At 45.9% G+C, this 26,532-nt stretch overlaps 1 protein-coding gene across 2 annotated transcripts; it reads left to right on the top strand.

The window, feature by feature from the left end:
* The first annotated feature begins 7,394 nt into the window (after positions 1-7,394).
* PGAP4 (post-GPI attachment to proteins GalNAc transferase 4) lies at positions 7,395-24,633 on the top strand. 2 transcript variants are annotated; one of them, XM_028145920.2, is made up of 2 exons: positions 7,395-7,554; positions 20,662-24,633. In XM_028145920.2, the coding sequence occupies exon 2, from the start codon at positions 20,739-20,741 to the stop codon at positions 21,948-21,950; it is 1,212 nt and encodes a 403-aa protein (XP_028001721.1). In that variant the 5' UTR covers positions 7,395-7,554; positions 20,662-20,738; the 3' UTR covers positions 21,951-24,633. The 2 variants fall into 2 exon arrangements, with proteins under 2 accessions (XP_028001721.1, XP_054583203.1); XM_054727228.1 differs by lacking the exon at positions 7,395-7,554 and adding an exon at positions 14,743-14,774.
* Positions 24,634-26,532: the final 1,899 nt, after the last annotated feature.

Below are 26,532 nucleotides of genomic sequence, written 5' to 3'. Positions count from 1 at the left end.
TACACTTTGTCTCTCAGACGTTAGCAGCTCAATTAGCTTGTATAATATCACCCTTGTTTATTAATCACCATGCCCCATCTGAGTCACCCATCTAAATCATATCTGTCTTTTAAAATCCATTTTAAGCCTCTATTCCATTAAGTCTTTCTAGATAATGTCCCAATTCGTATTGCTTAAGCTCATCAACGCTGACAATGAAGGTAGTGTTAAAACTTGAAATGCAATGCAAGAAGGAGGCATGCCCTAGAGAAGGCTGGCTGGTTAGCATGAAGATAACTCCTAGGTAGAAGTAACCTTGGGGCAACACACACAAAACTGAATACATTTTAGGACCCCCATAGGTAATCTAGAACTAAAGAAAACACTCATTATCCAAGCTTATATGCAATGTCCTAACCATTTTTTAATGATTAGCCTACTTGTTAATTATTTCAATAAGACCAGACACTTGCATTCTTTGGTCATTAATTTCTCTCCCTGTAGCTGGTCTGTGGGTGAAACCACATCTAATCTAATAATAGACAAATATGCAAATTGACCGCACCTTTGCTACACTTAAGCCACGCCCACCAGCCAAGCCACGCCCACCAACCAATCAGGATGAGTATGCAAATTGCCCCAACAAAGATGGCGGCTAATTTGCATATCAAGACAGCGTCCAAAGAAGCCAACAGCTGCAGAAGGGAGTAAAGCTTCGAAGAAGCAAGCAAGGGGGGGGGGAGGGCGGGGCGGAGGCGGGGCCGGGGGGAAGGAGAAGGGCGGGGTGGAGGCGGGGCCAGGGGTGAAGGAAAACAAGGGAGGGCTGGAAGAGAAGGCGGGGCGGGCGGGGTGGAGGCGGGGCCGGGGGTGAAGAGAAACGCGGGCGGGCTGGAGGAGAAGGCGGGGCGGGCGGAGCGGAGGTGGGGCCGGGGGCAAAGGGAAACGCGGGCAGGCTGGAGGAGAAGGCGAGGCGAGTGATAAAGGTCGAGTGGAGGCGGGGCCAGGGGCGACGGGAAACGCGGGCGGGCTGGAGGAGAAGGTGAGGCGGGGGACAAGGGCGGGGCGGGGGACAAGGGCGGGGCAGAGGCGGGGCGCGGGAGAAGGGAAACGCGGGCGGGCTGGAGGAGAAGGTGAGGCGGGCGAACAAGGGAGGAACGGAGGCAGGGTAGAGTGCAGCGGGAAATCCTATTGCAGGATTTTTTCCTGCAACGGGAAAGCTAGTCCTATATAATAAAAGACTAATATGCAAATACTAGAGGCCCGGTACATGAAATTCGTCCACTGGGGGGCGGGGGGAGGGCAGGGCCCCTCAGCCTGGCCTGTGCCCTCTTGCAGTCTGGGACCCCTCACTCCTTACCACCCAGATCGCTGCTCCTTAATGCTGCTGCAGAGGCGGGAGAGACTCCCGCCACCGCCTCTTGCTCACCAGCCATGAGCCCAGCTTCTGGCTGAGCGGCACTCCCCCTGTGGGAGCACACTGACCACCAGAGGGCAGCTCTTGTGTTGAGCATCTGCCCCCTGGTGGTCAGTGTGCATCACAGAGACTGGTCGTTCCACCATAATGGTCACTTAGGCTTTTATTATATAGATTAATGGTACCTATCACAAAGTGCTGGCTAAATAATGCTACAGCTTCACAATGAAAAAATGTATCTAAACTTATGGTGCTAAAATGAACCAACATTTCACTGTGATTAATATGATCTCTTTTTCATTTTTTAAAATTAATTGTATTGTATAATTTAAAATTGCTAAAAGACTACAACTTAAATGTTCTCACACACACAAATAAAACCCAGAGAACTTTTAAAAACATTATCCCAGCCCAGGGTAATTGCGCTTGTTCAGTTCTATCCCTCAGCACAAAAATTTGGGGCAATTAGGTTTCCAGGCATACCCTCCCTCACCCTTGGAGTTTATAGGAGTCTCAAGAGAATTCACATGGATAGAGATCAGGCATCTTCTCTGATGATTAGTCAAGAGTGGTGAGATGGATCATTGAACACCAAAGAATCTATATCATGCTGTTTTCACATTGCAAGAAGGGTCTGAATTTCAGCAAAGTAAGTGTCAGATAAAAAAATTGTTCATGTAAAGCTTATTTGGCTTTTTTATATTCAATTTGTAAGTATGTTTTGATGTGTATAGCTATATAAACATAAGGCAGTTATACCAAGATTATGTTTATACATTTTTAGCTAACATTATAACAAAAATAATTTAAGTAAATACTAATGTGGTCCATGAGAAATTTGTTTTCCTTAAGAGAGGGGTCTGTACATTACTTAAGTTTGAAAAATACTATACATTACTTAATTGTATATATACTGTCTTGTGTGGTTCATGATTGTTAGTTATATCTAGTCCTTTTCATTTCCTACCTTTTAAATTACTCTGAGATCAATAAAGGAAAATTGATATCAATATAGCTGACATAGTATATCAATTTAAACATTTATTGACTCTAACAAATTGCATGTATTAAGATGTTATTCGCATTCATTCTGCTACACAAAGATATGAATTTCTGGTGCCTGAGGCATGTGGCCAAATTCAGTTAAAAGGAGGTGGTGAGCAGAGGTATATGATCAGGACCAGTGGTATATGTTTAGAATCTTGTTTTATCAGCACCGTTTCCATACCTCAGAGGAAGAATAGGCTGACTCCACTGACCACTAACACAGTTACAGTTAGTGAAGTCACTACAGAGTTGTGAAATCTGCAGAGACTGCCTCCAGCATCCCAGCTCTTGTGAAGTCCTCTGGTTGGGGGGGGGAGAAGAAGGGGGAGCCACCTCCATGATCCCTCTGGCACTGAGCCAACTCCTCTCTTCTCTCTCTCAGAACCTCTGGAAACACTGACCTCATACACACACATACCAACTATTGTGAACTTAAGTTGATGTGTTACCTCTCACAGGCAGCTCTCTCTCATTTGAAGCTTGCTTGACCTTTAACTGCAGGACGTCGATATTATTTCCTGTTGAAGACATTTATAAAGCAGGAGACACATAGATCTTACTTCGATCAGGTGGAAGGCAGTTCAGGTGGCCTCCCTTCCCTATTCTCAGTTCTGGTTGGTAACTTTCACCCTTCACGATGGATCACGTCGTTACGCCTTACTTATTGAACTAAAACCTCAAGTTATCATTTATGCACCAGCCTAGAAGCTGGGTTCATTTGTAGCTTGTAATTGAATAAGGCTTTACAAGTAATTGGATGCCAGGGTAACAGCCATTTCAAACGTAGAAGGATAAAGATACTATCAGTTGAACATGTCCGGGCCATGGAGCACATTTTGACACTGCACTGGCATTTCAAATGTTCAGTTAACCTTGAAGACTACTTCCCTCTAAGACCATATGGTTCCCTCCCCCCCCTTTTTTTTTTGCTTGTGCTCATTTTTATTAATAATTATGTGTGTGGACACTTACAACTGACTGATGGCCAAACCTAATTAAATCAGCTTGTTGAAATGTGACCTTAACATTTAAAATAACAGGAAAGAGATATGTGGTATCAAGCTGCTAAGTGCTAAAATATCTCAAGTACTGAACATCTTGTTTTGTGTGTTTTTTTATTCTTATGAAGGCTGTCCTTCTTTTAAAATGAGTGCCAATCAATCTGTAAATTTGTATTAAAAGTTTAAAATGTCATATACAATGATCCGGCTATCAGAGTACATAATTCTAATTATGTATTCTAAAGAAAATAAAGTTAAATAATTGTTGAAATGTAACCATAGAAAAATGTTTATCATAGCACTGTTTACAATTTTATATTTTAGAATCAACCTAAATATGGTTGATGTCTATATATGTCTATAACATAGAATTCTATTTAACCATTAAAGTCTGATAGAGAGCTGTATGTGTTAACATGAAATAAACTTACAAGGTATTGTTGAAGGGTAATCACGTTAGAGGAATATGTGTATAGATAAAAACTTTACACCAGGCTGGGTGGTGTGGTTCAGTGGTTAGAGTGCTGGACCAAGCACCAAGGGGTTGCTGGTTCACTTCTTGGTCAAGGGCATGTACCTGGGTTGCAGGTTTGATTCCTGATCAGGGACGTCCAGAGACAGAGCAAGCAGCTCGCCCACAGTCGGTGTATAAAACATGAATGAGCAAGTACCTTGCTTTGCATTGTCACTGGTTACTGGAAACTTACATTCCATTTCATTGCGTAAACTTATTTTTTTTGTCGCTGACTTGCTAGTGTTGAAGAGAGAATCACAGACCCCAAAGGCTTTCCTTGTGCTGACGCCCAAGATGCCAAACCTAGATTTAATACCTGATTTAACTGCAGTTTCAACCTCTCCCAGAAACATAATCTTTATCAACCCGTCACGCATGAGCAAAGTAATGTTACATGCCCTCTCCACACCGCCCATCTCCCCAGAGGAGCAAGAGGCAATCTGCAGATAAAACCCTAGCCACTCCCTTCCACCCAAAAGAAAATGTCCTGATCTAAAAATAATCCATTAAATCCAACCCACTTGTTTTCTTTTACTAAACCCCCCCTGCCCCACCCTTCCTGTAGAAGGCTTCCATTTCGAGCAAACCCTTGGAGTGTCTCTCTGCCTGCTAGATGAGTTGCTGCCCGATTGCTGAACGCCAATTAGAGCTCCACATTTACTGGGTGGAGTTGTGTTAACCCTTGGAAGCCGTAACATAATCTGTAAGGACACCAAGAAACCTGTCGTGTAAGCACTGACAGTTCGTTGTTGTTTTTTCATTTTTGTAATGCAAGTGCCTGATTTCAGCTTTGGTTGTTGAGGCATAAACTTCAAAGAAGCATCCACGTCAATGATGGCCATTTGGAATAGACACATTTCCAGTCACAAGACCCGATAAAGAGCCAGGCCGCCTCTGGGCTGAGGCTCCTCTGCTTAAGATACCTTGTTAGATTTCAGTGACTGGCCACTGGGCCACTTGTGCTTTTTTTTTTTTTTTTTATCCTTCCCGGGCTTTAAACTCTTACACTTAAGGTTTAAATTCACCAAAAAAAGGGTAGGCCCGAAACCGTAGGCCCCCACCCTCAACCCCAATGAAAGCAGAACCTCAGGCCCATGCATACCCTCTGTCTCTCTGCCAGAGACCTGCTGTGTGGCCCCAGATGTGCTGTGTAACTTCCAGGTCCTGTAAATAATAAACCTTTATTTTATTTTTTTTTAAAGTTTCCTGATGTAACCAGGAAACGGGTGTCTTGTAATCATAATAAGACCACCAGGGCTAGTCCAACCACACATTGGCTACGGATAGGCTGAGATCAGCACAAAGCTTTAAGTTTAGTTCAAGGTCAGCGTCGGCATTTTGGGGAAATAAGGACACACAGCTGGTGATAATGATCACCAAATATTATATATCGATGAGACAAGCCTTTTTCAAGGGCAACACCAAGAATTTAAGCAAAGGAAGACAGAATTTCAAAGTGGTCAATAAAGAGTTAGAGATAGAGTAACTCTTTTATTAGGAGGCAGTTTATACATCGAAAAGGGCAAGCACTACTTAAATTACTTTTGATGTTTTTACCAAAAAAAATTTAATCCTCAATGTTTCTAAAATGTAAATTATAATGTACTATATAATTATTAGTTTGACTTTTTTTTTTTTCATTGTCCCAGACAGTAAGAATGTTTTTATAACCAACAGTATGAGAGTTTTTAAAGTTTTGGCAAAAAAAAATGTTAAGGTCATGGAATAATCATGTTTTCTGATTGATTAAATGGTTTTGTATGGTTTCAGCATGCACAATCATTTTTCAGTTCTGCACTACTGTGCAACAGTGAGGACTGCCTGTACTTGAGAACATTTTTGTCATGCCTACACATCTGCATAAGTTTGCTGGATATAAAATTCTGGATGACAAGTTTCCTTTCTTTAATAATTTGAAAACCTTTCTCCAAGTGTCTTATTGCAACCATGATTGCTGTTGAAGAAATCTAATGACAATCTGATATTTGTTCCTGTGTAGTTGATACGTTCTTCTCTGTAAGCCTTTAGAATTTTTGCCCTTTATATTCTTAAATGTCACTAAAATGTGTTTAACTGTGAGGGTTTTTTTTTTACTAATTTCTCCTCTTTGACATTCCTTTCATCTTTTTTCAAAAATTGATTTCAGAGAAAGGAAGGGAGAGGGAGATAGAGATAGAAACATGGATAAGAGAGAAAGATCCATCATCTACCTCCTGCACGTCCCCTACTGGGGACCAAGCTGCAATCTAGGCTTGTGCCCTGACCCGGAATATAACCGGTGACCTCTTGGTGCATGGGACATCGCTCGACCAACTGAGCCACACCCGCCGGGTTCATCTCTTTTTTAATTTCAAAAATTCATCTTTCGTTTTTTCAACATTTTCTCTTTTGTTTTTTTCCGCCCGGTATGCAAATTCCCAATCCCTCTGAGCCTCAGTTTTCTTAACTTGGAATAGTGGTAGTAGTTTCCTTACAAGATTGCTGTATGTACTAAACTCATGTGAATTCTGTGTTTTACACAGTGCCTAGCAAATAACCACTCCATTATTAACTAGCAGACTCGATTGACCAGCTCTGTCAATTGGACAAGATCATTCATTTGGCCAAACCCCAATCTTTCCATCTGTAAGATGGGTATGTTATCATCTATCTGTCAAAATTAAAGGTGGGGATGGTACTGCTTCCAACTCAAATGAACCACCAAGGCCCCTCCTAGGAGAGTCTGACAGGTAAGTGGAAAGAGCTACAGACCTAAACCCCATGCTTGGCCAGGTGATCTTGTTAAACCAAGCCTTCCTGCTTTTTAAATAAATGTTTACATTTTTGGCTTTTGGAATAAGGGTTGCACTTGGCTAATTATCTTCTCAAATCTTTCATCATTTGCAAATTGGGGGTGGCAATCCCTAAGGTACAGGAGTGAAGTGATAGCTAGGGGAATGTTCATAAGGTGCCTGGGGTAAAGCTGGATACAGTGGAGACTGGGGGTGGAAGCGGTGTCCGTTATTATTACTTGAAATGTATTGTTATTGTTGAGCGTATTACAGACGTCTCCCGTTTTCCCCTTTGCCTCCCTCCACCTGTCTCCAGCTCCACCCCAGACCTTCACCGCACTATTTTCCGAGTTATGCATAGAGGCATACAGATTCTTTGGTTAATCTCTCTTCCCCTCCGCCTCCCCCTTCCCTCTAACATCTGTCCGTCTGTTTCATGCTTCCACGTCCCTGAACCTATTATGTTTTTATTATCGGCAAAAACCAATCCCTGCAGCAGAGAACAGCTGAGGCTGCCAACAGCGCAGAGACTCAATCCCTACCTCCTTTCAACTTCCTTCGCCCTGAGCCTGCTGTTCCCTCCCTGCCCATCAGTGGGCGCCTTTCGCCGTCATTTTCATCCCAACTTAGCTTTGGGGGTTGCCTTCGCTCCGCAGCTCGCCGGTCACATGGAGCTGCGCGGCGCGGGAGGAGGCGAGGCTAAGGCGCGCCCCCAGACCGCTTCTGGGTTCGGCAGTGGCTCCTGCACGGCACGGAAGCGGCCGGTCTAGGCAGCACCGGAGGCGGCCCTCCGCGCGCACCGAGGATGGAGCTGACCGCCCCCACCGGGTAGGTGTCCGCCGCGCACGATCTTCCCTGTACCTTTGGCATCGCGACTGGAGCGCTCACCGGAGAGACTCCAGATCGCGGCACCAGGGTTCGGGGCGGCCGCAGCTGGCGCGGCGAGCAGCTGCGGGCTGGCTCAGCCAGGGAGGGCCTGCGCCGGGTCGTGCGCCCTGGGTAGGCGGGCTTCGCTTTGGCCCCAGCCGTGGAGCCGGCCGCTTCCTTCCAGAAAACTGTGGGGACCCCGGAAGGGCTCCCCGTGCGTGGCCGGGGCCCGCGTCAGCGCAGGAATGAATGAGGGTCGCGGCGAGGGCGCCTCCCCACCCTGCGCCCGCTTTGGTTGCGCCGCAAGGCCCACAGGAAGGTGCCGGCCGGGCGTGGGCGAGTCCAGGTAAGACCCCCCTCTCCTCTCCCCCGCCCCGCTCCTGCCCAGCCTGGCGGGGCCGAGCAGCCTCGGTGCAGATCGCCTAATGGCCGCCCGCCCGCCCGCCCGCGGCACTTCCACCCCTCGGGCCGGCCCGGCGCGCTCTGACGCGCTGCTGCGGTGATGGGTGTCTGCGGGCGACCTCGCAGCCCGGGGGCCGAGAAAGGGCGATCGGGCACGGGAAGGCGACCCTCCTCCCAGGTCCCGGAAAGACCGGCCGAAGGGCGCCAGCGCAGCGATCGAGACCGTCAGCCCGGGCCTGCGGGTGTGGAAACTGAGGCCCAGGCGCGGCGGGGACTGCCCAAGGTCAGCGGCGGACGAGACGCTGGATCCGGGACGCGGGTCTTCCGCTCCCGTTCGCTGTCCGCGAGGGAGAGCGAGGGGCGCGCCGGCTGGTCTCGCCCTCTCCCCGGCCTGGGCTCGGGAGGCGCCGGTGCCGCACTGCGCCCGCGGGGCCGGAGGGCGAGAGCTCCTGCCCGCTGGGCGTGCCCCCGGGCATCCCCCTCTGTCCCTTGTGGTTCACTGGGGTCCGCCGGGCGGCTGCAGGGACCTCACAGTGCAGACCTACGCGCTTTTCCCCAGGGAATTCAACCCCTTGTCAGGGAGAAGAGCCTTTTTAGGGGTGCATTTCCAGAGTGCCCTCTGCCAGGTACTAGAGGTGAGAAGAGACTAGTCTAACACTTAACGTTACTAAAATTGTGAGAATTGTTTTTAAAGGAAAAGTTTAATTCAAAACATTCAGGATACAAAAATGTAAAGGAGAAAATAAAGATAACTTAAACTTCATCTTTTAGATGGTGGAGATTTTTCTGGATATGTTAAATTTTCCCTGCATGCACACAGTTAAACCAATAACATGCCCCCCCCCCAAAAAATATTGTTTTAATTTGCATGTCTGATTACCCAGGGGAAATTACCACCTTTTCCAATGTGTTGCTGACCCAGGGGCAATCAACGCCTCTTCTTATAAGTCTTGGCCTTTTGCATTTGTGTGGGTGAATTGACTTAATTCTGTTGCCCCCTTTTTCAGTGGACTTGCTGTTCGTGATTTTTAAACACTTTATATATTACACGTTAAAGTAGTAATTCTGTCATTTATGTTGCACAGCCTTTCCCAGTTTCCCTGATGTTTTTTGTCAGTTTTTTATCTTTGACCATATATAAGTTTAACTTTTTATTTAGTCAAATCTATTATTCTTTTTCTTTATCGTTTCTGCTTGAGGGCCTTGCTGAAAAGGGCCTTTCCTAACCCAAGTTTATATAACTATTCTCCTGTAGTTTCTCCAGGTACTTTAAAGCTTTCATTTAGAAATTTAAATGTGGAATTTATTCTAGGTTGAGTTGTAAAATGGAGAGCTACTGGTTAGCCAGTTGCTGCAAAGCTATTAAGCCAATTTTTTTCTTACCTCTGATTTAAATTGCTACAATTATGATAGAATAAATGATGACATATTTGTATCTGTATGTGGATTTTTGCATCTATTTCAGTATATTTTGGTGTCAGTGCACCAGATTTTAATTACTGAAGATTTATAAGAGGTTTAATGTCTGGTTTGGCAGATTCTTATTACCCACTATCATCCTTTTCCTGGGTTTAAAAAAAAAATCAGTTTTTTTAAGGTACAGTTTACGTGCAAGAAAAATGCACAATTTAAATGTATATTTCGATGAGTTTTGTCAAATGTAACCACCATCACAATAATAAAATTATGGAGTACTCCATTAGCTTGATGTCATCATTGCACAGGGACCATGTTAATTTTCTTTCTTTTTTTTAAAAATATATTTTATTGATTTTCTACAGAGAGGAAGAGAGAGGGATAGAGAGCTAGAAACATCGATCAGCTGCCTCCTGCACACCCCGCACTGGGGCTGTGCCCGCAACCAAGGTACATGCCCTTGACCGGAATCGAACCTGGGACCCCTCAGTCTGCAGGCCAACGCTCTATCCACTGAGCCAAACTGGTTTCGGCGACCGTGTTAATTTTCAATATAGCCTTCCAATTTTAGTATATGTGCCACCAAAGTAGCATTTCCTAGCAGTTTCTGTTAGTACTAACTCCAGACGATCCTTAGACTACTTTGCTTAAGGGAACCAACCTCTTCCTGCTCCACCAAAACAAACTACATTCATATTTCTACTTGGTTTTTGATAACAAGGGTCCTGAGAGTAGGGTCACGTTCACCCTCCCAGTGCCTGACACACAGGACTCAGTATTTGTTGAATGGGTATTTCTTAAATTCAACAAACGATTACAAAAGTAATATATGCTTTTTGCATAAATATAGAAAGCAGAACAGGAAACCTCCATCCCCCGTACTTTCCTCTCTTCCGCACTACTAATAAATTATACTCCCCGTTACACATAAAATGATCAGGCTGTGAACATTTTTCTATAGTTTGCATTGACATAGCTTGCATTTTTCCCTTAGAGACTTTTTACATCTGCTCAGTTGCTGTAACAAATTACCATCGGCTGTGTAGCTTAAACAGCAGAAACATTTCTCCCAGTTCTGGAGGCTGGAAGTCTGAGACCAGGGGCCAGTTTCGTTGGGCTCTGGTGAAGGCCCTGTTCCTGGTTTAGAGAAGGCCGCCTTCCCGCTTGTGTCCTCACTGGCAGAGCAGAGAAAGGAAGCAAGCTCTCACCTATCTCGCTTACAAAAGCGCTGACCCCATAAGGAGAGCTCCAGGGACAGGACCTAATGACCTCCCCAACACCCTGACTCCCAATACCATCGCACTGGGAATCAGGGTTTTCATACATGAGTTTTGAGGAACATAGACATTCAGTCCATAACAGAGACCGAGCTAAGACTCTTTTGTCAGAATATGTAAACCTTTCTCTTTTCTTTTTAGTGTCCCATATCATCCTCTGGTGTAATGATCCTGAACATCTGCCCTCTTTCTTCCTATAAAACTGCCCCGAACATTCCCTATCCATCTTTGGTAGCATGTGTTTGCATTTCTGCAGGGTAGATTCCTGCAAGTAGAATTTCTGTGTCAAAGGGTATGTCCATATGACATTTTTATAGATACCGTTCCAACTTTCCCTCCAAAGGTTGCACCAATTTATATGAAAGTGCCCATTTGTTGAACCGGGCCACTTCCTCTTGAAGTAAATTGAATTGACCTTATGTTAAATATAGAGATAAATTTTGGAGAAAAAGACCCCTCTCTCCTCTTCCGTTAGGGAGTCTCCGCAGCTGGGAAAATGTTATTTTTCTCCATTTATTAAAGACTTTTTAAATGCTCTTCTTATGTTGCATATTTCTGCATATGTCTTAAATTTATTTCTGTGTATTTTAAATACCACTTTGTCTGGTATCTTTTATCCCATTAGTTAATTTGGTGATTGGTTAGATGGAACTGATTCGTGTATTTATGTAATTTGTTTTACATATTAATGTTGTTACTGCCCACATTCTGAAAGACTTCTATCATTTCTAATGTTGGAAATGAGCTGATCTGTGCTCATGTGACCAATTACATAGCTGAAGAATTGGGGCACAAAGAGGTCAACCGACTTGACTATGGTCAGGTACTGAGCCTCTTCTGTGTGTCGAGTACTGTGAGGGAAACCAAAGATAAATCAGACTGAATCCACTAACAAGGGCTTTATACATCCCAAGGGCCATGAATAAAGGCATGGTAGGCAGCAGGCACCATGGGAAAAACATGGGCTGTGAAATTTGTCCTGTGTTTGAATTTCCTGTTTGGAAGTTGGTAGCTTCCCCCCCACATCTAAATGGGATTCGTTCCATTACTATTTGAGAATGTTATTTTGGTCCGAAGAAATAGTGTGAGTCTAGTACAATACTTGGATATGTCCTTGGAGCTTAATAAGTGGTAGCTATAAATAGGTACAGTCTAAAGCAGAAGGTGACAAAGGAATGTCTTTCGCTGAAAGTTCAAGTAAAGTGCCCCAGCACTTGAGAAGAAAAAAAAGGGTTTTTTCTGGTCGGCCGAGATCAGGGTTGGCTTTTGGAAGAGTATCTTTGAGCTGACTCCTGATGGTTGATGTAGCCTCTGGGAGGAGAAGTGGGTCTGGAAAGATAGTGGGAACTGGATTGTGAAGAATCTTGGCAAAGAATTTGGAGTTCATTCTACAGTCATTGGGGACTCCTCGGACAGTTCTACAGATAAGACTGCCACGTTCAGACCTGTGCTGCCGAGCGTCGGATGCTGGTAATACAAACCATTCCCATCATTTGCACAGTGTCTTGTGCCTGACAGAGGCCTTTCATAACTGTTGTCTCATTTCATCTCCACAACGCCTCCATAAATGAGATAGCTTTTGTTTTCCATTTTGCAGAGAGGCAAAACAGCCTTGGCGAGATCAAATGATCGCTTGACACAAATTCACCTAATTAGCAAGTGTTGCTGTTACCAGGTCACTTCAGTGCCAGGGGCTGGCCCCGGGCCTGCCTGCGTGTCAGGGACTCCTGTCAGGTGACCTCCAGGTTCTTGATTTGCACAGGGAAAATTTCAAGACGGGTTGAAGTGAGAACAAAGCAGGTTTTATTCAGGCAGAGAAAACGAAAGAGGCCAGGGCCGGGGTGAGGCTGTGAAAGAAGCAGGAGTTCACATGGAAATGGACTTGGGCCAACTCGCGGGTGAGTTTCGCACGTGGTCTAACCTTTTCTCGTGACTTTACGTGTTTCCGGGGCCCGCGTGGTTGTTGCTAAGCGTTGCTGTGCCAAGTTCTGACTCTGACTCTGGTTGGGAGGGGGCCTTGTTGTCCTTAACTTCTGAGACCACCTCAGGGGGTTCTTGGATAAACTGTTTCCCTTTGATCATGCACGGAAGTGGGGGCTCTGGTGAGAGGATGTCAGCTCTGCTCCTACATCCTCATTCCCCTTGTTGAGATTTCCCTTAACTTCTTTCTGTCCTTGGGACCCAAACAGCTCCCACTGGAAGTCAGAGGCCTTTTGGGAGCCCGGTGCAGTCAGCTGGCCTGGATGGAGGTTGTGCGGAGTAACCAGGGATGGAGGTTGTGAGGAGTAACCGGGGAATGGATGTGAAGAAGGGCAAGGGGAGGAGAGAAGAGGAACGGCTAGGACTTGGGAAGTGGATAGGCGGGAGAAGTCAGAACGTTCTGGTCTTTTGGACCAGGTGCCTGGAGAGCGGTGGTGCGGTTTGTGGAGGAGGCGGACTTGGGAAACATGTGTCACGGGGTGGTTATCTCCTGGTGCTCGGCTCAGCCTGGTGCTCTGCCTCCCCTGCTCCTGTGACCCTTCGGCTTCATTTTCAGAAGAGGCACTAAAATGTGATTGCCGCTATCAGCCCGTTGATTCATCCTAGCCCTGTTTCATGGTTATTTCTTGGTGTCTTTGTCCTTCGTGGCCTGCCCTGACAGCTCCATCCCAGACGTGGGAACAGGCATAATCCAGTTTAGGAACTGTTTGTGTTTCAAAGTGCACTAGCAAGGGATAGACAAGAATTTCAGTAATCCTTGTGCCTTAGGATCGGGGCTGTGAAGGTAGGGGTTGCGTCCAGGCCACCTCACCGATGCCAAGCTGTAGACAGCGTTGTTGGAGTCTGGGCCTGAGCCGGCATCCTCGTGGAGACTATGGAATTCTGGGAAAGGCAATCAGAGTGATTGCCAATCAGAGTGATTGACTGTAGGCACAGCTCTTCGTCTGCCCCACCCCTGTGACTGGGCTGGGAGTGGAGAACTCCTTCCCTCAAACTACCAATGGAAAATGCCATGCTTCCAGGTCTGTTCTCCTAACGCCAGTTGTCTTAAAACCAGGTCAGGAAAGTGAACTGAATTTTAGGTGGGATGGGTCACCGCATGCCGCTGTGCAGCAATTGGTTAAATCCTTTAAGAAGAGGTTTTAAAAGCTAACAAGAACATGTCCTGAATGCCTACGTAGCAGGCATGTAGCTGGATTTTAGGCCGAGGAGACATCTGATTGTTGAATGGGGGATCTGATCCCAGCTCCCGTGGCTGAAGGGGGGTGTGCTAGATTGCATTGTCCCCCCTCCCTGGAGAGACATACATTTCCCTAGTCATGGACTTCAGGCTTGGCCATATGTTTTTAGAACCCCCTTTCTTGTGGAAGATTACATAACTCCGCCCTGTTGTACTGCGGAGTAATTATGTGACTTGCCCTGGACAGTGAATGTAGGTGGGCATGATGTGAGTGATTTTGAACTGTGAGAGCCAGCATGTGACTCCCTATCTGCCCCTTTCCCCTCTGCCACAAAGCCAGCCATGTTGAGGGAAGAGGCACTTCTGCCTGCCTGGGTCCCGGAGCGTAGATGACACGGAGCAGAGACAGTGGACCCATAATGGACAAGTAATGTGAGCAAGAATCAAACCTCAGTTTTTATAAACCCCTGGGACTTTGGGGTCATTGCTGTAGCCTGTTCTGACCTATACAGTATATCATGATAGGGAGCCAGATGCCTTAGGAGCGAGCATTCTAGAAATGTCCCAGACTCTCTGAGCAGATGGCGAGATCCTATCTTTTTTCCTGAGGGCTTGGAAACCGGTCTGCTGCCTCCCCTTCCTCTGCTCTGTGGAGGAGTGCATTTCTCTGGCTCACTGCTTTGGCCAGTGCGTGGTGAGTGGACTTGACCTATGGCACACTTAAGCGAGGCTGTAAATGTGTCTGCATGTTTTGATTCCTGTATAGTTGCCATCCAGCAAAGGAGCACGCCCAGGTGGCCCTTCTGCAGCTTGACAGGAATGGGATGTGTGTGCAGTGGCCTGATTCTGACCTGCAGTCTGGAGCTGAACCCAAGCTGAGCTGTAGCCGTCCACAGACCAGCGACCAAGAAATGCATGTTGTTATTGTAAGCTATGAACACCTGGGGCTATTGCCTTGGCGAGGTGACTCACTTGGTTGGAGCGTTGTCCTGTACACCAAAAGGTTTGGGATTCGGATTTGATTCCTGGTCAGCACATACTTAGGTTTCAGGTTGTATCCCCAGTGGGCGAGTGTGCAGGAGGCTACCAATTGATGTTTCTCTCTCACATCAATGTTTCTCCCCCGCTCCCCACTCTCTCTCTCTCTTTAATAAAAATCATCCTCGGGAGAGGATAAAAAAAAATCTGGGGCTGTTCATCACCCTGGCAAGAGCTGATCAGTGTCAGCAGGGACCATGTGTTCTCTGAACGGAACCCCTCTCCTTCATTAATCATCAGTAGAACAGCAGTCTCACACCAGCTTTTTAAGATTTCTGAGATGTTAATGATTTCATTGCTCCCAGTAGGGAGATTGCCTGGGATTAAAGGTCCTCTTTATATCAGCACTAGGTTCTTTAGTTGCCATCCCAATAAATAATGAAATCTAAGGAGCATCGTCTTGCTTGCTTTATAAACACAGCTTTAAGGAAGTCCGCTCCCTCCCCTCTGCTACCTGGAACGCACAAGTCTCTTTCGTACAGAAGTTCTGGAGCCAGTCCTGCAAGCAGCACACCAGGCCCCTTAGCAAGATCCTAGGCCAGCGGTCGCCAACCTTTCGGACCTCACGGACCACCAGTGGCCCGCGGACCACCGGTTGGCAACCACTGTCCTAGACCAAGCATGTCAGACTCACGGCCCATGGGCCGTATGCAGCCTACAACTAATATTTTTGCAGCCCATCCAATATAACGGTATGTAAGAAACGTTTTAATAAAAATTTCGTAACTTAATTTTTACAACATCCTGTTATATATAATTATTAATAATGAACTACAACATTCGCTAATGACTAATTACTCTAATGGTGTTGCATTCATTCATTATGCACAGGTGCACTATTTCTCCCCACTAATACCAGCAGCGAATGTTTTAGCAGCCGACTGCCACTACATTAGTCTTGTACTGACTTGTTTGGTGTACGCAACAGGAAATATTTCGCTTTCGGAGAACAAGAAAAATAGGTTTATTTGCGTCACGCTTATTAATTTGTGCAGTTATTCAGTGTCTGTTAAGTAAGTGTTCAAGAAAAAATATTAATTTTTATTAAAAGTTTTATTATTTTATGTTAACGACTACTCATTTATTTCAGCCCTTTGTATTCAGCATGTCTCTATCAAAATAAACCTACGTTTCTATGAAAATGTAAGCTCTTGTTTTTTTGTGGCCCACATAAACTTAAACCTTGTTTATTTGGCCCGTGTTAGCCTTTGAGTTTGACATGCTTGTCCTAGACAATTCAAGCAGGAAGCCAAGGGCCTGGGAGAACTTGGTGCTTTCAGGGCCTCTCCAGGCCTATCTGGGGTAAGGGTGTGCCCTCAGTCAGTTTGTTCATTCAGTAAATATTGTGGACTTGACCCTTCAGTAGTGCTAGGTGCTGGGTATCCATGGTGATCAAGACAGATAAGCTTATGTTTTGCTGGGGGAGGCTGGCTGAACCAAGGGTTAGCGAGGAATCTAACAAGCTCCTGTTATACATAAAATTGCTGGGATTGGATCTTTATGTCAAATATATTAAAGTTGAAAATTTATTTTCTATAAGTCAGTACCTTTAAACCCAAAGGTGTAGGTAGGTATTTAATAAAATGTTTTTATCTCACCCTAGTCCCTAAGCCACCTAGTTCCCTTCTTCCTGTTGGGGCACATGTGGGAGGCAACCGATCAATGTATCTCTCTCACATGGATATTTCCCTCTACCTCTCTCTCACTCCCTTCCGCCACTCTCTCTAAAGATCAATGGGAAAAATATCCTCGGGTGAGGATTAACAACAACAACAAAAGTCTATGAAGAATATGCAACAGACACAGTGTGTGACTCACAAAGTCTAAAATACCGCTTACTGTCTAGCACTTTACAGAAAGAGAATGCCAACTTCTAGTCTTGAACATACTGAGGAAGGGAGGCAGTACAACAAGATGACAGAGAAAGGCAGGGCCCAGATCATAAAGGGCCTTGTGGACCATGATAAGAAGTTTGGGTTTTGATTAAGAGATCAAAGGGAAGCTAAAGAAGGGTTTTAAGCAAGAAATTGACATGATCAGATGCATATTTTTAAATCAATTGTATGCATGCACATTTATATGCGCCCCACACACACGCGTGCACACACACACACACACACACACACACACTCCTGAAAAATCCCACCCCTGGACTAAAGAGTGTCACATGGTTGCGTTACTAAAAACTGTCACTAGAAAAGTGTGAGGAAGGAGGATGGATAGCAGTTTCATACCCAACACAGAGCTGGGCTTTGTCGTTATGATCACATTGTCATCTTAGCACTTCATATGTGTCTTGCACTTTCCAAGCTGCAGGCCTTATCTGTTGGCCGTATTTTGTTCCTTCGAAGTGGGTACAGCTCTCTTGGGTAGGGAGAACAGGCCGGAAGCCACCTGGATGACTCTGTTCCCAGGGCTAACAACTTGGCTAGCAGGATCGTGAGCTCAACCCCATTTCAGTCCTTGTTTTCCACCAGCGGGGATGTGGAGCTGGCGAGGCCATGGAGGTGTGCAACCCGTGATTTATTAACTCCCTTGACCTCAGCAGGTCCCAGAGAGGAGCGGCCAGTCTGCAGTACTCTAGAAGTCACAAGCCAGCAAGCTGGGGTTGTGTCCTAGTCAGATCTCTCCCTGCTTATCTCCCTCTTGAGTGCCATTCAGATCTAGCACTGGGATAGTCTCTCTCACCTCTGGGCTTTCCCGGTCTAATCTGCTCCTGTTGCTGCAATGAGACTTGTCTGTCTGCTTCCTTGAATTTACTGTGTCATCACATAGTAAGTCCTCACTTAACATCACCAATGGCTTTTCTCAACTTTAAGGGGAAATAATGTATAATGAAACCAATTTTACCATAGACTCTAATTGATATAAATAAGAGTTAGGTTCCCACAGCATCTCATCAATATTAGAAGTAGACAACATCATTTGAGGACCTGCTGCACTGTAGAGATGTTTGGAATTCTATACCCTCTACCTCTTTCCCCCTCTCCCCTCCGCGCAATCATCACACTGTTCAGGCTCTGAAACATGTTTAATCTTCACAGAAACCCTATGTGATAGGTATTATTATCTCCATTTCTGAGGTTAGGAATTCAAGGTGTGGAGAGTGAAGTGACTTCCCACTAAGTGAATGGCCAAGTTGGGATCCAGACCAACACATACTGGTACAATATCCTGTTATACATAATCCTATATAATAAAAGTGTAGTATGCAAATTGTCCCCTCGAGCAGAGTTCTTCCAGGAGTTCGACCAGGGGGCAGGCCAGCCGTGGGAAGGGAGGGATTACCTGGCGGTGGCCGACAGCCACTAGGGACCCTACCAGTGCATGAATTTCTTGCACTGGGCCTCTAGTTATTAATAACAAACTACAACACTCGCTAATGACTGATTACTATAATCCTATTGCATTCATTTCCCTTACACGCCTTACGCACAGGTGCACCATTTCTCTCCACTAATACTAGCAGTGAATATTTTAGCAGCTGATTGCCACATCATTAGTCTTGTATTGACTTGTTTGGTGTGCACAACAGGAAATATTTCATTTTTGGAGAACAAGAAAAATAGGTTTATTTGCGTTACGCTTATTAATTTGTGCAGTTATTCAATGTCTGGTAAGTTAATGTTCAAAAAAATATATTTATTTTTATTAAAATGTACTATTATTTTATGTTAACGATGACTCATTTATTTCAGCCCTTTGTATTCAGTATGTCTCTATCGAAATAAACCTACGTTTCTATGAAAATTGGAGCTCTTGTTTTTTTTTGGCCCACATAAGCTTGAACCTTGTTTATTTGGCCCGTGTTAGCCTTTGAGTTTGACATGTTTGCTGGTTTGGCTCAGTGGATAGAGTGTCGGCCTGCAGACCAAAGGGTCCCGCGTTCAATTCTTGTCAACGGCACGTACCTTGGTTGCAGGCCCTTCAGGCCCTGGACCTGGTCGGAGGCAACCAATCGCTGTTTCTCCCACATCGATGTTTCTCTCTGTCTTTCCCTTTCTCTTCCACTCTTCCTAAAAATCAATGGAAAAATATCCTCAGGTGAGGATTAACAAAAAAACAAAAAACAAAAAAGCATCTACAGATGTAGAGACTAGGTTGGAGCACCAAGCTTTCATTACTCACAGAAATAACAAAAGAATCCAAGAGGTCATTGACAGATACAACCAAAGATAGTGCGCTGGAGAAAATATTTAAGGCTCTAATATAGAGGTGGTGAATGTCCGGCCCACGAGCTGTATAAGGCCCACGAAATTATGTGGTCTGGCTCTGCCAAGGCATTAGGAGTGAGTTAATTAAATGTTTGACCCAATATAGCAGGCTAATTTTTTTTTTTTTAATTTGTGCAGGAAAGATTTCACAGCATGAATCCAGGTGATTGTGAGGGCACATTTACTAAAGCTGGGACAGTGAAACCAGGAAGGGCCTAGGATGGAAGCAACAGGAGAGTCTGGGCGGGGCTGCATTGGCTTTCTAGAAGCTTTATGGGAAAGAAGTGAGCCTAGGGGGCGCTGCAGTCAGCTCACTGGAGGAGTCAGAGAAAAGGGGCCTTGGCGATAGGTTCTGGGGGCTTAGCCCAGGAGGAGCTGCTGCTGCCCACTGCTCCCCTGGCTGCAAGTCTCATGGGGTCCCTTAGGGTTGAGAAAATGTGTGTCTGTCGGGGAAGAAAAGGGAAAAGCGAGGGTGTTCTCCCAGGAGGGAGAGTGAGCCTATAGCAGGCTAATTTTTTTTAAAAAATTTTTTCTTTATTGATTAAGGTATTACATATGTGTCCTTCTCCCCCCACTGCCCCCCCACAGCCCGCACTCATGCCCTCACCCCCCTGGTGTCTATGTCCATTGGTTAGGCTTATATGCATGCACACAAGTCCTTTGGTTGATCTCTCCCCCTTTACCCCCACCCTCCCCTACCTCTGAGGTTTGACGGTCTGATTGATGCTTCTCTGTCTCTGGATCTGTTTTTGTTCATTAGTTTATGTTGTTCATTATATTCCACAAATGAGTGAGATCATGTGATATTTATCTTTCTCTGAATGGCTTATTTCACTTAGCATAATGCTCTCCCGGTCCATCCATGCTGTTGCAAATGGTAAGAATTCCTTCTTTTTTACCGCAGCACAGTATTCCATTGTGTAGATGTACCACAGTTTTTTAATCCAGTCATCTGCTGATGGGCACTTAGGCTGTTTCCAAATCTTAGCTATGGTAAATTGTGCTGCTATGAACACGGGGGTGCATATATCCTTTCTGATTGGTGTTTCTAGTTTCTTCGGATATATTCCTAGGAGTGGGATTACTGGGTCAAATGGGAGTTACATTTTTAGTTTTTTGAGGAAACTCCATACTGTTCTCCACAGTGGCTGCACCAGTCTGCATTCCCACCAGCACTGCACGAGGGTTCCTTTTTCTCTGCATCCTCACCAGCACTGGTCGTTTGTTGATTTGTTGATGTTAGCCATTCTGACAGGTGTGAGATGGCACCGCATTGTCGTTTTGATTTGCATCTCTTGGATGATTAGTGACTTTGAGCATGTTTTCCTGTGTCTCTTGGCCTTCCTTCTGTCTTCTTTCGAAAAGTATCTATTTAGGTCTGTCGTAGCAGGCTAATTTTTAAGTTGAGGATGATGTTATAAATATCCAAATGGCCTTTGGCAGCAAAAGGCTTCCCCACCCCTGCTCATTTCTAATAGCGACACAACCTAGAACTGGAACTTCTGGTTTGGTATACGCTGAGTCCTGTCCCTTTACCATTCTCTCCCTCCTCTTTCTTCAGGTTTGACTTGCACTGAATCGGGCCTCCAGTCCAGGATGGTTTGTTCTTGGGACCAGACCTGACCAGAAGTTGACCTCATGAGCACGTCCGCCTCCCCCGCGGCCATGCTCCTCCGGAGGCTGAGGCGGCTCTCCTGGGGCAGCACAGCTGTCCAGCTCTTCATCCTGACCGTGGTGACGTTTGGCCTGCTGGCCCCCCTGGCCTGTCACCGGCTTCTGCACTCTTACTTCTACCTTCGCCATTGGCACCTGAACCAAATGAGCCAAGATTACCTGCAACAAAGCCTGAAAGAGGGTGAAGCCGCCCTCCACTACTTTGAGGAGCTGCCGTCCGCCAACGGCTCAGTGCCCATCGTCTGGCAGGCCACCCCCCGGCCCTGGCTGGTCATCACCATCGTCACGGTGGACCGGCAGCCTGGCTTCCACTACGTCTTGCAGGTGGTGTCCCAGTTCCACCGGCTGCTTCAACAGTGCGGCCCCCCGTGCGAGGGCCACCAGCTCTTCCTGTGCAACGTGGAGCGCAGCGTGAGCCACGTGGACGCCAAGCTGCTGTCCAAGTACGTCCCCGTGGCCAACCGCTACGAGGGCACGGAGGACGATTACGGCGACGACCCTTCGACCAACTCGTTCGAGAAAGAGAAGCAGGACTACGTCTACTGCCTGGAGTCCTCCCTGCAGACCTACAACCCGGACTACGTCCTGATGGTGGAGGACGATGCCGTCCCGGAGGAGCAGATCTTCCCCGTCCTGGAGCACCTCCTGCGGGCTCGCCTCTCCGAGCCCCACCTCAGAGACGCCCTTTATCTAAAGCTCTACCACCCCGAGAGGCTCCAGCACTACATCAACCCGGAGCCCATGCGGATCCTGGAGTGGCTCGGCGTGGGCATGGTGCTAGGGCCCCTCCTCACCTGGATGTACATGCGCTTTGCCAGCCGCCCGGGCTTCAGCTGGCCCGTCCTGCTCTTCTTCTCCCTGTACAGCATGGGCCTGGTGGAACTGGTGGGCAGGCACTACTTCCTGGAACTGCGGCGGCTGAGCCCCTCCCTGTACAGCGTGGTCCCCGCTTCGCAGTGCTGCACCCCGGCCATGCTCTTCCCCGCCCCCGCGGCCCGCCGGACCCTCACCTACTTGTCCCAGGTGTACTGCCACCAGGGCTTTGGCAAGGACATGGCCCTGTACTCGCTGTTGAGGGCCAAGGGGGAGCGGGCCTACGTGGTGGAACCCAACCTCGTGAAACACATCGGGCTCTTCTCCAGCCTCCGGTACAACTTTCACCCCAGCCTGCTCTAGTGCGCCAAGAAGGAAGTGCTTTTCTGGGATTGGCGGCGGCGGCTTTGGAGATTCCGATACGGAGCTCCTTCTTTAGACACGGTCGCTTGCAGATATTCCGTTGTGTTAACGTTGCTGGGGGGGATAGGGCACTGGGGACAGCAGAGGAAAAGGCCCGTCAAGAAGCGTGGCAGGAGCAGCGGTTGGCCACAGGTCCGGACCTCTGTCCCTCCACACAGCCACACTGCCTCATGCAGTCTGACCCACCCAATGAGGGGGGGGTGTTAAAAATACCAGTTACATTCCCCAGTTGTTTTCAGCTCTGCTTCGTGATAGGCATAGGGACTGCCAAAACTACTGCGCACAGTGATGTGACTGTCTAAGGATGTTAAGGGTAGAACTTGGTGAAAGGTGAGGTCCTTTTGAATCGATTTCGTTCTCACTGGGCATGAGAATGGATGTATTTGGAATATACTCTATGTCTAAACAGGCGGGACCATGTTGATAGATTCTGCTTGTTTCCTTGACCTGATGTAATGAAAGCCAATGAAAGCTGTGCAGTGCTGGCAGCATGGAGGCAGGTGACCTGGCTTCCGCTACCTGCCTTTTTCCTCTCGGCACTGCAGCGCAACTGATAACCAGTATTGTTAGTGAGAACTTTAAGGCACAGCAGAATTTGAAAGCACCTTATGGATCATCGAAGTCAGATCGCTTATGTTTATTAGTGACTTAATATTGAAGATTTCTTCATATTCTGATTATTGGAAAATTGGACATTGCAGAATGGTATTGAATGGGTGAGCTCTTTACTAACTGCATATCCCTTTCCCTAACTTTTCTGGCTAGCCAGTCACCCTCATTTCCCTTCCTTCTAAGGTAGCATGAGAAAACATGGACTGTGAAGTCAGAAGAACTGCATTTTTATTTCAGAGTTCTCGTATGTCCTGGTGGTGTGAGCTTGGCTGAGTCATAACCACTCGGAGTCTCAGTTTCTTCACCTGTAAAATGAGAACCGTGGTACCTACCTTTTAAAGTTGCCTTGAGACTGTATGTAAAACACCTTATAAATGCTTAGCCCATAGAGGGCACGTGGTGAATTCTAGTTCTTTTCTCTCCTGTAGTAAGTATATAAAACTCAAGTGTATTTTGGATAAAGATGTTAATGGTGGTGTTTAGAGTATGAGATAGGACACAGAGCTGACACCTATGAAGCTGCTGTTCTAGACGAACCACCGCTAGAATTAGAGGCTGACTTGTCATTGAGGCTTCCGGAGGGAACCCAGCTTGTCCCCACCTCCAACCAAAGTAGTTTTTCATTCGAACTGGGAGTGATCTGAGACACCGCTTGAACTTATTCCAAGACTATCATCTGAAAATTACTTTTCTCGAGAATTACAAATAAATGGCCTTTGATGAGACTTAGGGAACCGGTGGGCAGCATGTCCCTTCCTGAGGACAGATGGTTGCGTGAGAGTTCACGCAGTTGTCCAGTCTGGTTCAGTGCCACATCTTCTGTTTGCGTTTACATTTCCCCGGGGAGCTTCCATGTGGGGATCCTCTCAAGAACAGGGAGGGCGTATACGGAGGTGGGGGTGCAGGTGGCAGTGGGTTCACCACCACAGTTTACAGATGAACAAACTGAGACCCAGCGATGTTAAACAGCTCCAGGTTCACACAGCTGAGCAGGACTGAAACGGCCCTTCTGACTTCCGGCCCCTGTGGTTAATCCCATCCATGTTATAGATATCTGTGTAGTCAAATTCTCTTTTGTAAAATATGATTGTAACCTGGACTGAATAATGTCTCTGTAAACGAAGATGGTAGAAACTCATTGTCACGTGGGCCTTGGGGAACAAACAGGTACGAGTGTGTGTTGTGTTGTTATGGTGACCTGTTATGTATCTCCCAGGAATGTCCAAAGTGACCAGAGCTACGAGATGACTTATTCAAGATGTTCGGATTCCGTACCTTCATGCCTCCTCTCCCAGCAACTGGCCCCACCCCCATGTTTGAGAACAGAACCAGCCTCATGTTTGAGAATAGAACCACCCTCAACCTATAGACCTCATGAGAGTTGATTGCAATTAATGATTGGATCTCCTCATGAAAATTCATTTGTCCAGTAGGAGAAAAGCCACATCTAAGCTAGAAAGGCTCAAGACGGAACCATTGCTGGTTTTCATTTCTGCTGTTTCTAATTCAGATGTCTACCACATGCAGATACTCCCTCCCCTGACTCCTTCATTCTGGATGGCCAAGGCCATCTTTGCCTTGTCTAATTTCTCTACCTGTACACCAAGAATCTCCTCCCATTGATCTTAACTAGAGTCTGCCATCCTTGGACATTTTCTGCAGCTCAGTGCTGCCCTTTTATCTCTACCCACTTCTAGGTTTTCTTCCCTTTTGTCCCTCATTCCTAGAGTCCAATTTTTGTATATTGTCCTTGATTAGGACAGCTAACAGCTTCACACCAAAGCTGAAGTCTCATTTAATCCCAAGCAAGGGGACTAGTAGAGAACCCAACTCCCCTTCCCATATCAAGGGACATAGGTTACCAGGTCAGTGAAGGTCTCTTAACAGTCCTGCTCATCTTTCAGAGTTAAATTATAGTCAGGCCTAAGGAGCTCTCATTTGTGACTGAGTGTATTTGTGTAGACATATTAGTTAAAATAAAAGCATCCATTCCACTGAGGTATCCTGAGAAGACTTTTTGTCATTGTCTTTTCTTTCGATGGGATGGATTTTTGTGATGTGGCAATTAGTATCACACACACACACACACACACACACACCATTGTACCGTTCGAGAGTACCATTCAAAAGTATGGGCTGTTCACTTGAAAATTCATAACTGAATTTCTTAAATGGAAACACATGAATCATGCATTCTTTTTTGTTTTTGTTTAAAGAAAAAATGGTAAGAATACTACAATATAACTGGAGAGTACGAGTAGGACTTACATAATGACAGGGCTAATCTAATTTACCTTGGCTATACTTCTCATCTGGGAGAACTTATTTAATTGGTAACTTAATTTGGGTGGAGAGGCATTCTAATTGGAGTTGATTACTGTGGGACTTTTAGATACACTAAGATTCATTGTGAGTTGCGGTAAAACATGCTATGAAACTGCGTAATTTTAAGTCACCTGAACAATCTGGATATTTTTATCCCAACTACAAGGAATTTGCTGAGAAATGTTCATTAAGTGGCATTGGTGTTTTTTTTTTTCTGGTTGGATTTTATTTAGAAAACCCTTGGGGCTGTGTCAAAGACAGTTGGAAATTGAATAGTGCTAATGGCAAAAATAAAGTATTTAATATATTAGAGCTGCTATGGAGACCTGCTGTGGCTGGCAGGTCATCCCACTACTTGGATGATTCACAACAATGTGAGTCATCGCTGCTGAATGGGAATTTTTGGTTTAGAATGGAACAAATCATCGTGACCTTTTCCCTAATGACCTACATGGAAATATGGATAAGTGAACTGATTTTTAAAATACATCTATGTTCATCATTTGGAGATAAAAACATGAAACTCCAAAGGCAAATGATGAATTTATAAAAAATGAACAAGGAACAGGTGGCATCAGAATGTAGGAATGAGGCAGCTTTAGTATGTCAGAGAAATGAGAGAAGAGGTCCATGATTAGAGTGAAGCAGAGGGCTCACATTTGTCAGCTGTTCTTGTGTGTCCCAAACTCCCTTATATAATAAATCCTTTATGTCTGTTCGACTGTCATGAAATCTTTATAGCCTCAGTCTGTGGATAATGCAGAGGAGCTCAACAATGGATAGTCAGTGTTCTGGATAAATAATTCATTACCTTGCTGGGTAGGACCTGGCCTTGTGGTGCATTTAAAATAAACTCAAACCACTACATTACCTCCCAGGCCAGATGTGATCTGGCCCCTGTAAACTCAGACTTCATGTCTTATCATCTCTCCAGTCATGGTTCTCCAAGCTCTAACCGCACCGGCTTCCCTTCAGTTCCTAGCATTTCCTTCATGGCTTCTTGCTGCAAAGCCTTTCTCTCTGACTGAAATGCTTTCCCTTTGCCTGAATCTTTCCTATGACTCAGGTCTGAACTCGATGTTAATTCTCCTCCCTCTCACCCCCCAGCAGACTTCCTTTCCAAAGCAGCCTCCCCACTTTCCAACCCCCAGGCCCATCTGTCACATTATCACATCACCCAGATTGATTCCCTTCACAGCTCTCTCTTGTCATTATCTGAAATTCCCTTATTTATTATTTTGGGTATTTTTTTCCTCTCCATCCCCTGCCACAGAATATATAAGGTCCACAATATCAGGGGTCTTCTCTGCTTCATTTAATCCTTCCCCAAATCCTAGAGCAATACCTGCCACATAGTAGGAAAGGAATGAGAACGAGAAAGAAACGGGATTTACAGTGGAACTGCTACTGAACTCAAGGGGTTCTCTGCTTGGGGTGTTCCAGTGGGAACAAGATGTGGTTGTCACGAGGTAGTTTTATTTACTTGCAACAAGGAAAGGAAATGGGATTCATAAGCAAAGCTCTGCCTCCCCCAACTGAGCCTTGGTATTGCTCTCATACACTCTGGTCAATTACATGTTGATTT

Source organism: Eptesicus fuscus, chromosome 15 (assembly GCF_027574615.1).
Source record: "Eptesicus fuscus isolate TK198812 chromosome 15, DD_ASM_mEF_20220401, whole genome shotgun sequence".
NCBI lineage: Eukaryota > Metazoa > Chordata > Mammalia > Chiroptera > Vespertilionidae > Eptesicus > Eptesicus fuscus.
The sequence above is the reverse complement of the archived record's forward strand: the minus strand, read 5'-3'. Positions and strand labels throughout refer to the sequence as shown.

Bases quoted from the DNA above. Each gene is read 5' to 3' on its own strand.
- PGAP4 (XM_028145920.2), top strand. From the start codon at position 20,739: ATGAGCACGTCCGCCTCCCCCGCGGCCATGCTCCTCCGGAGGCTGAGG.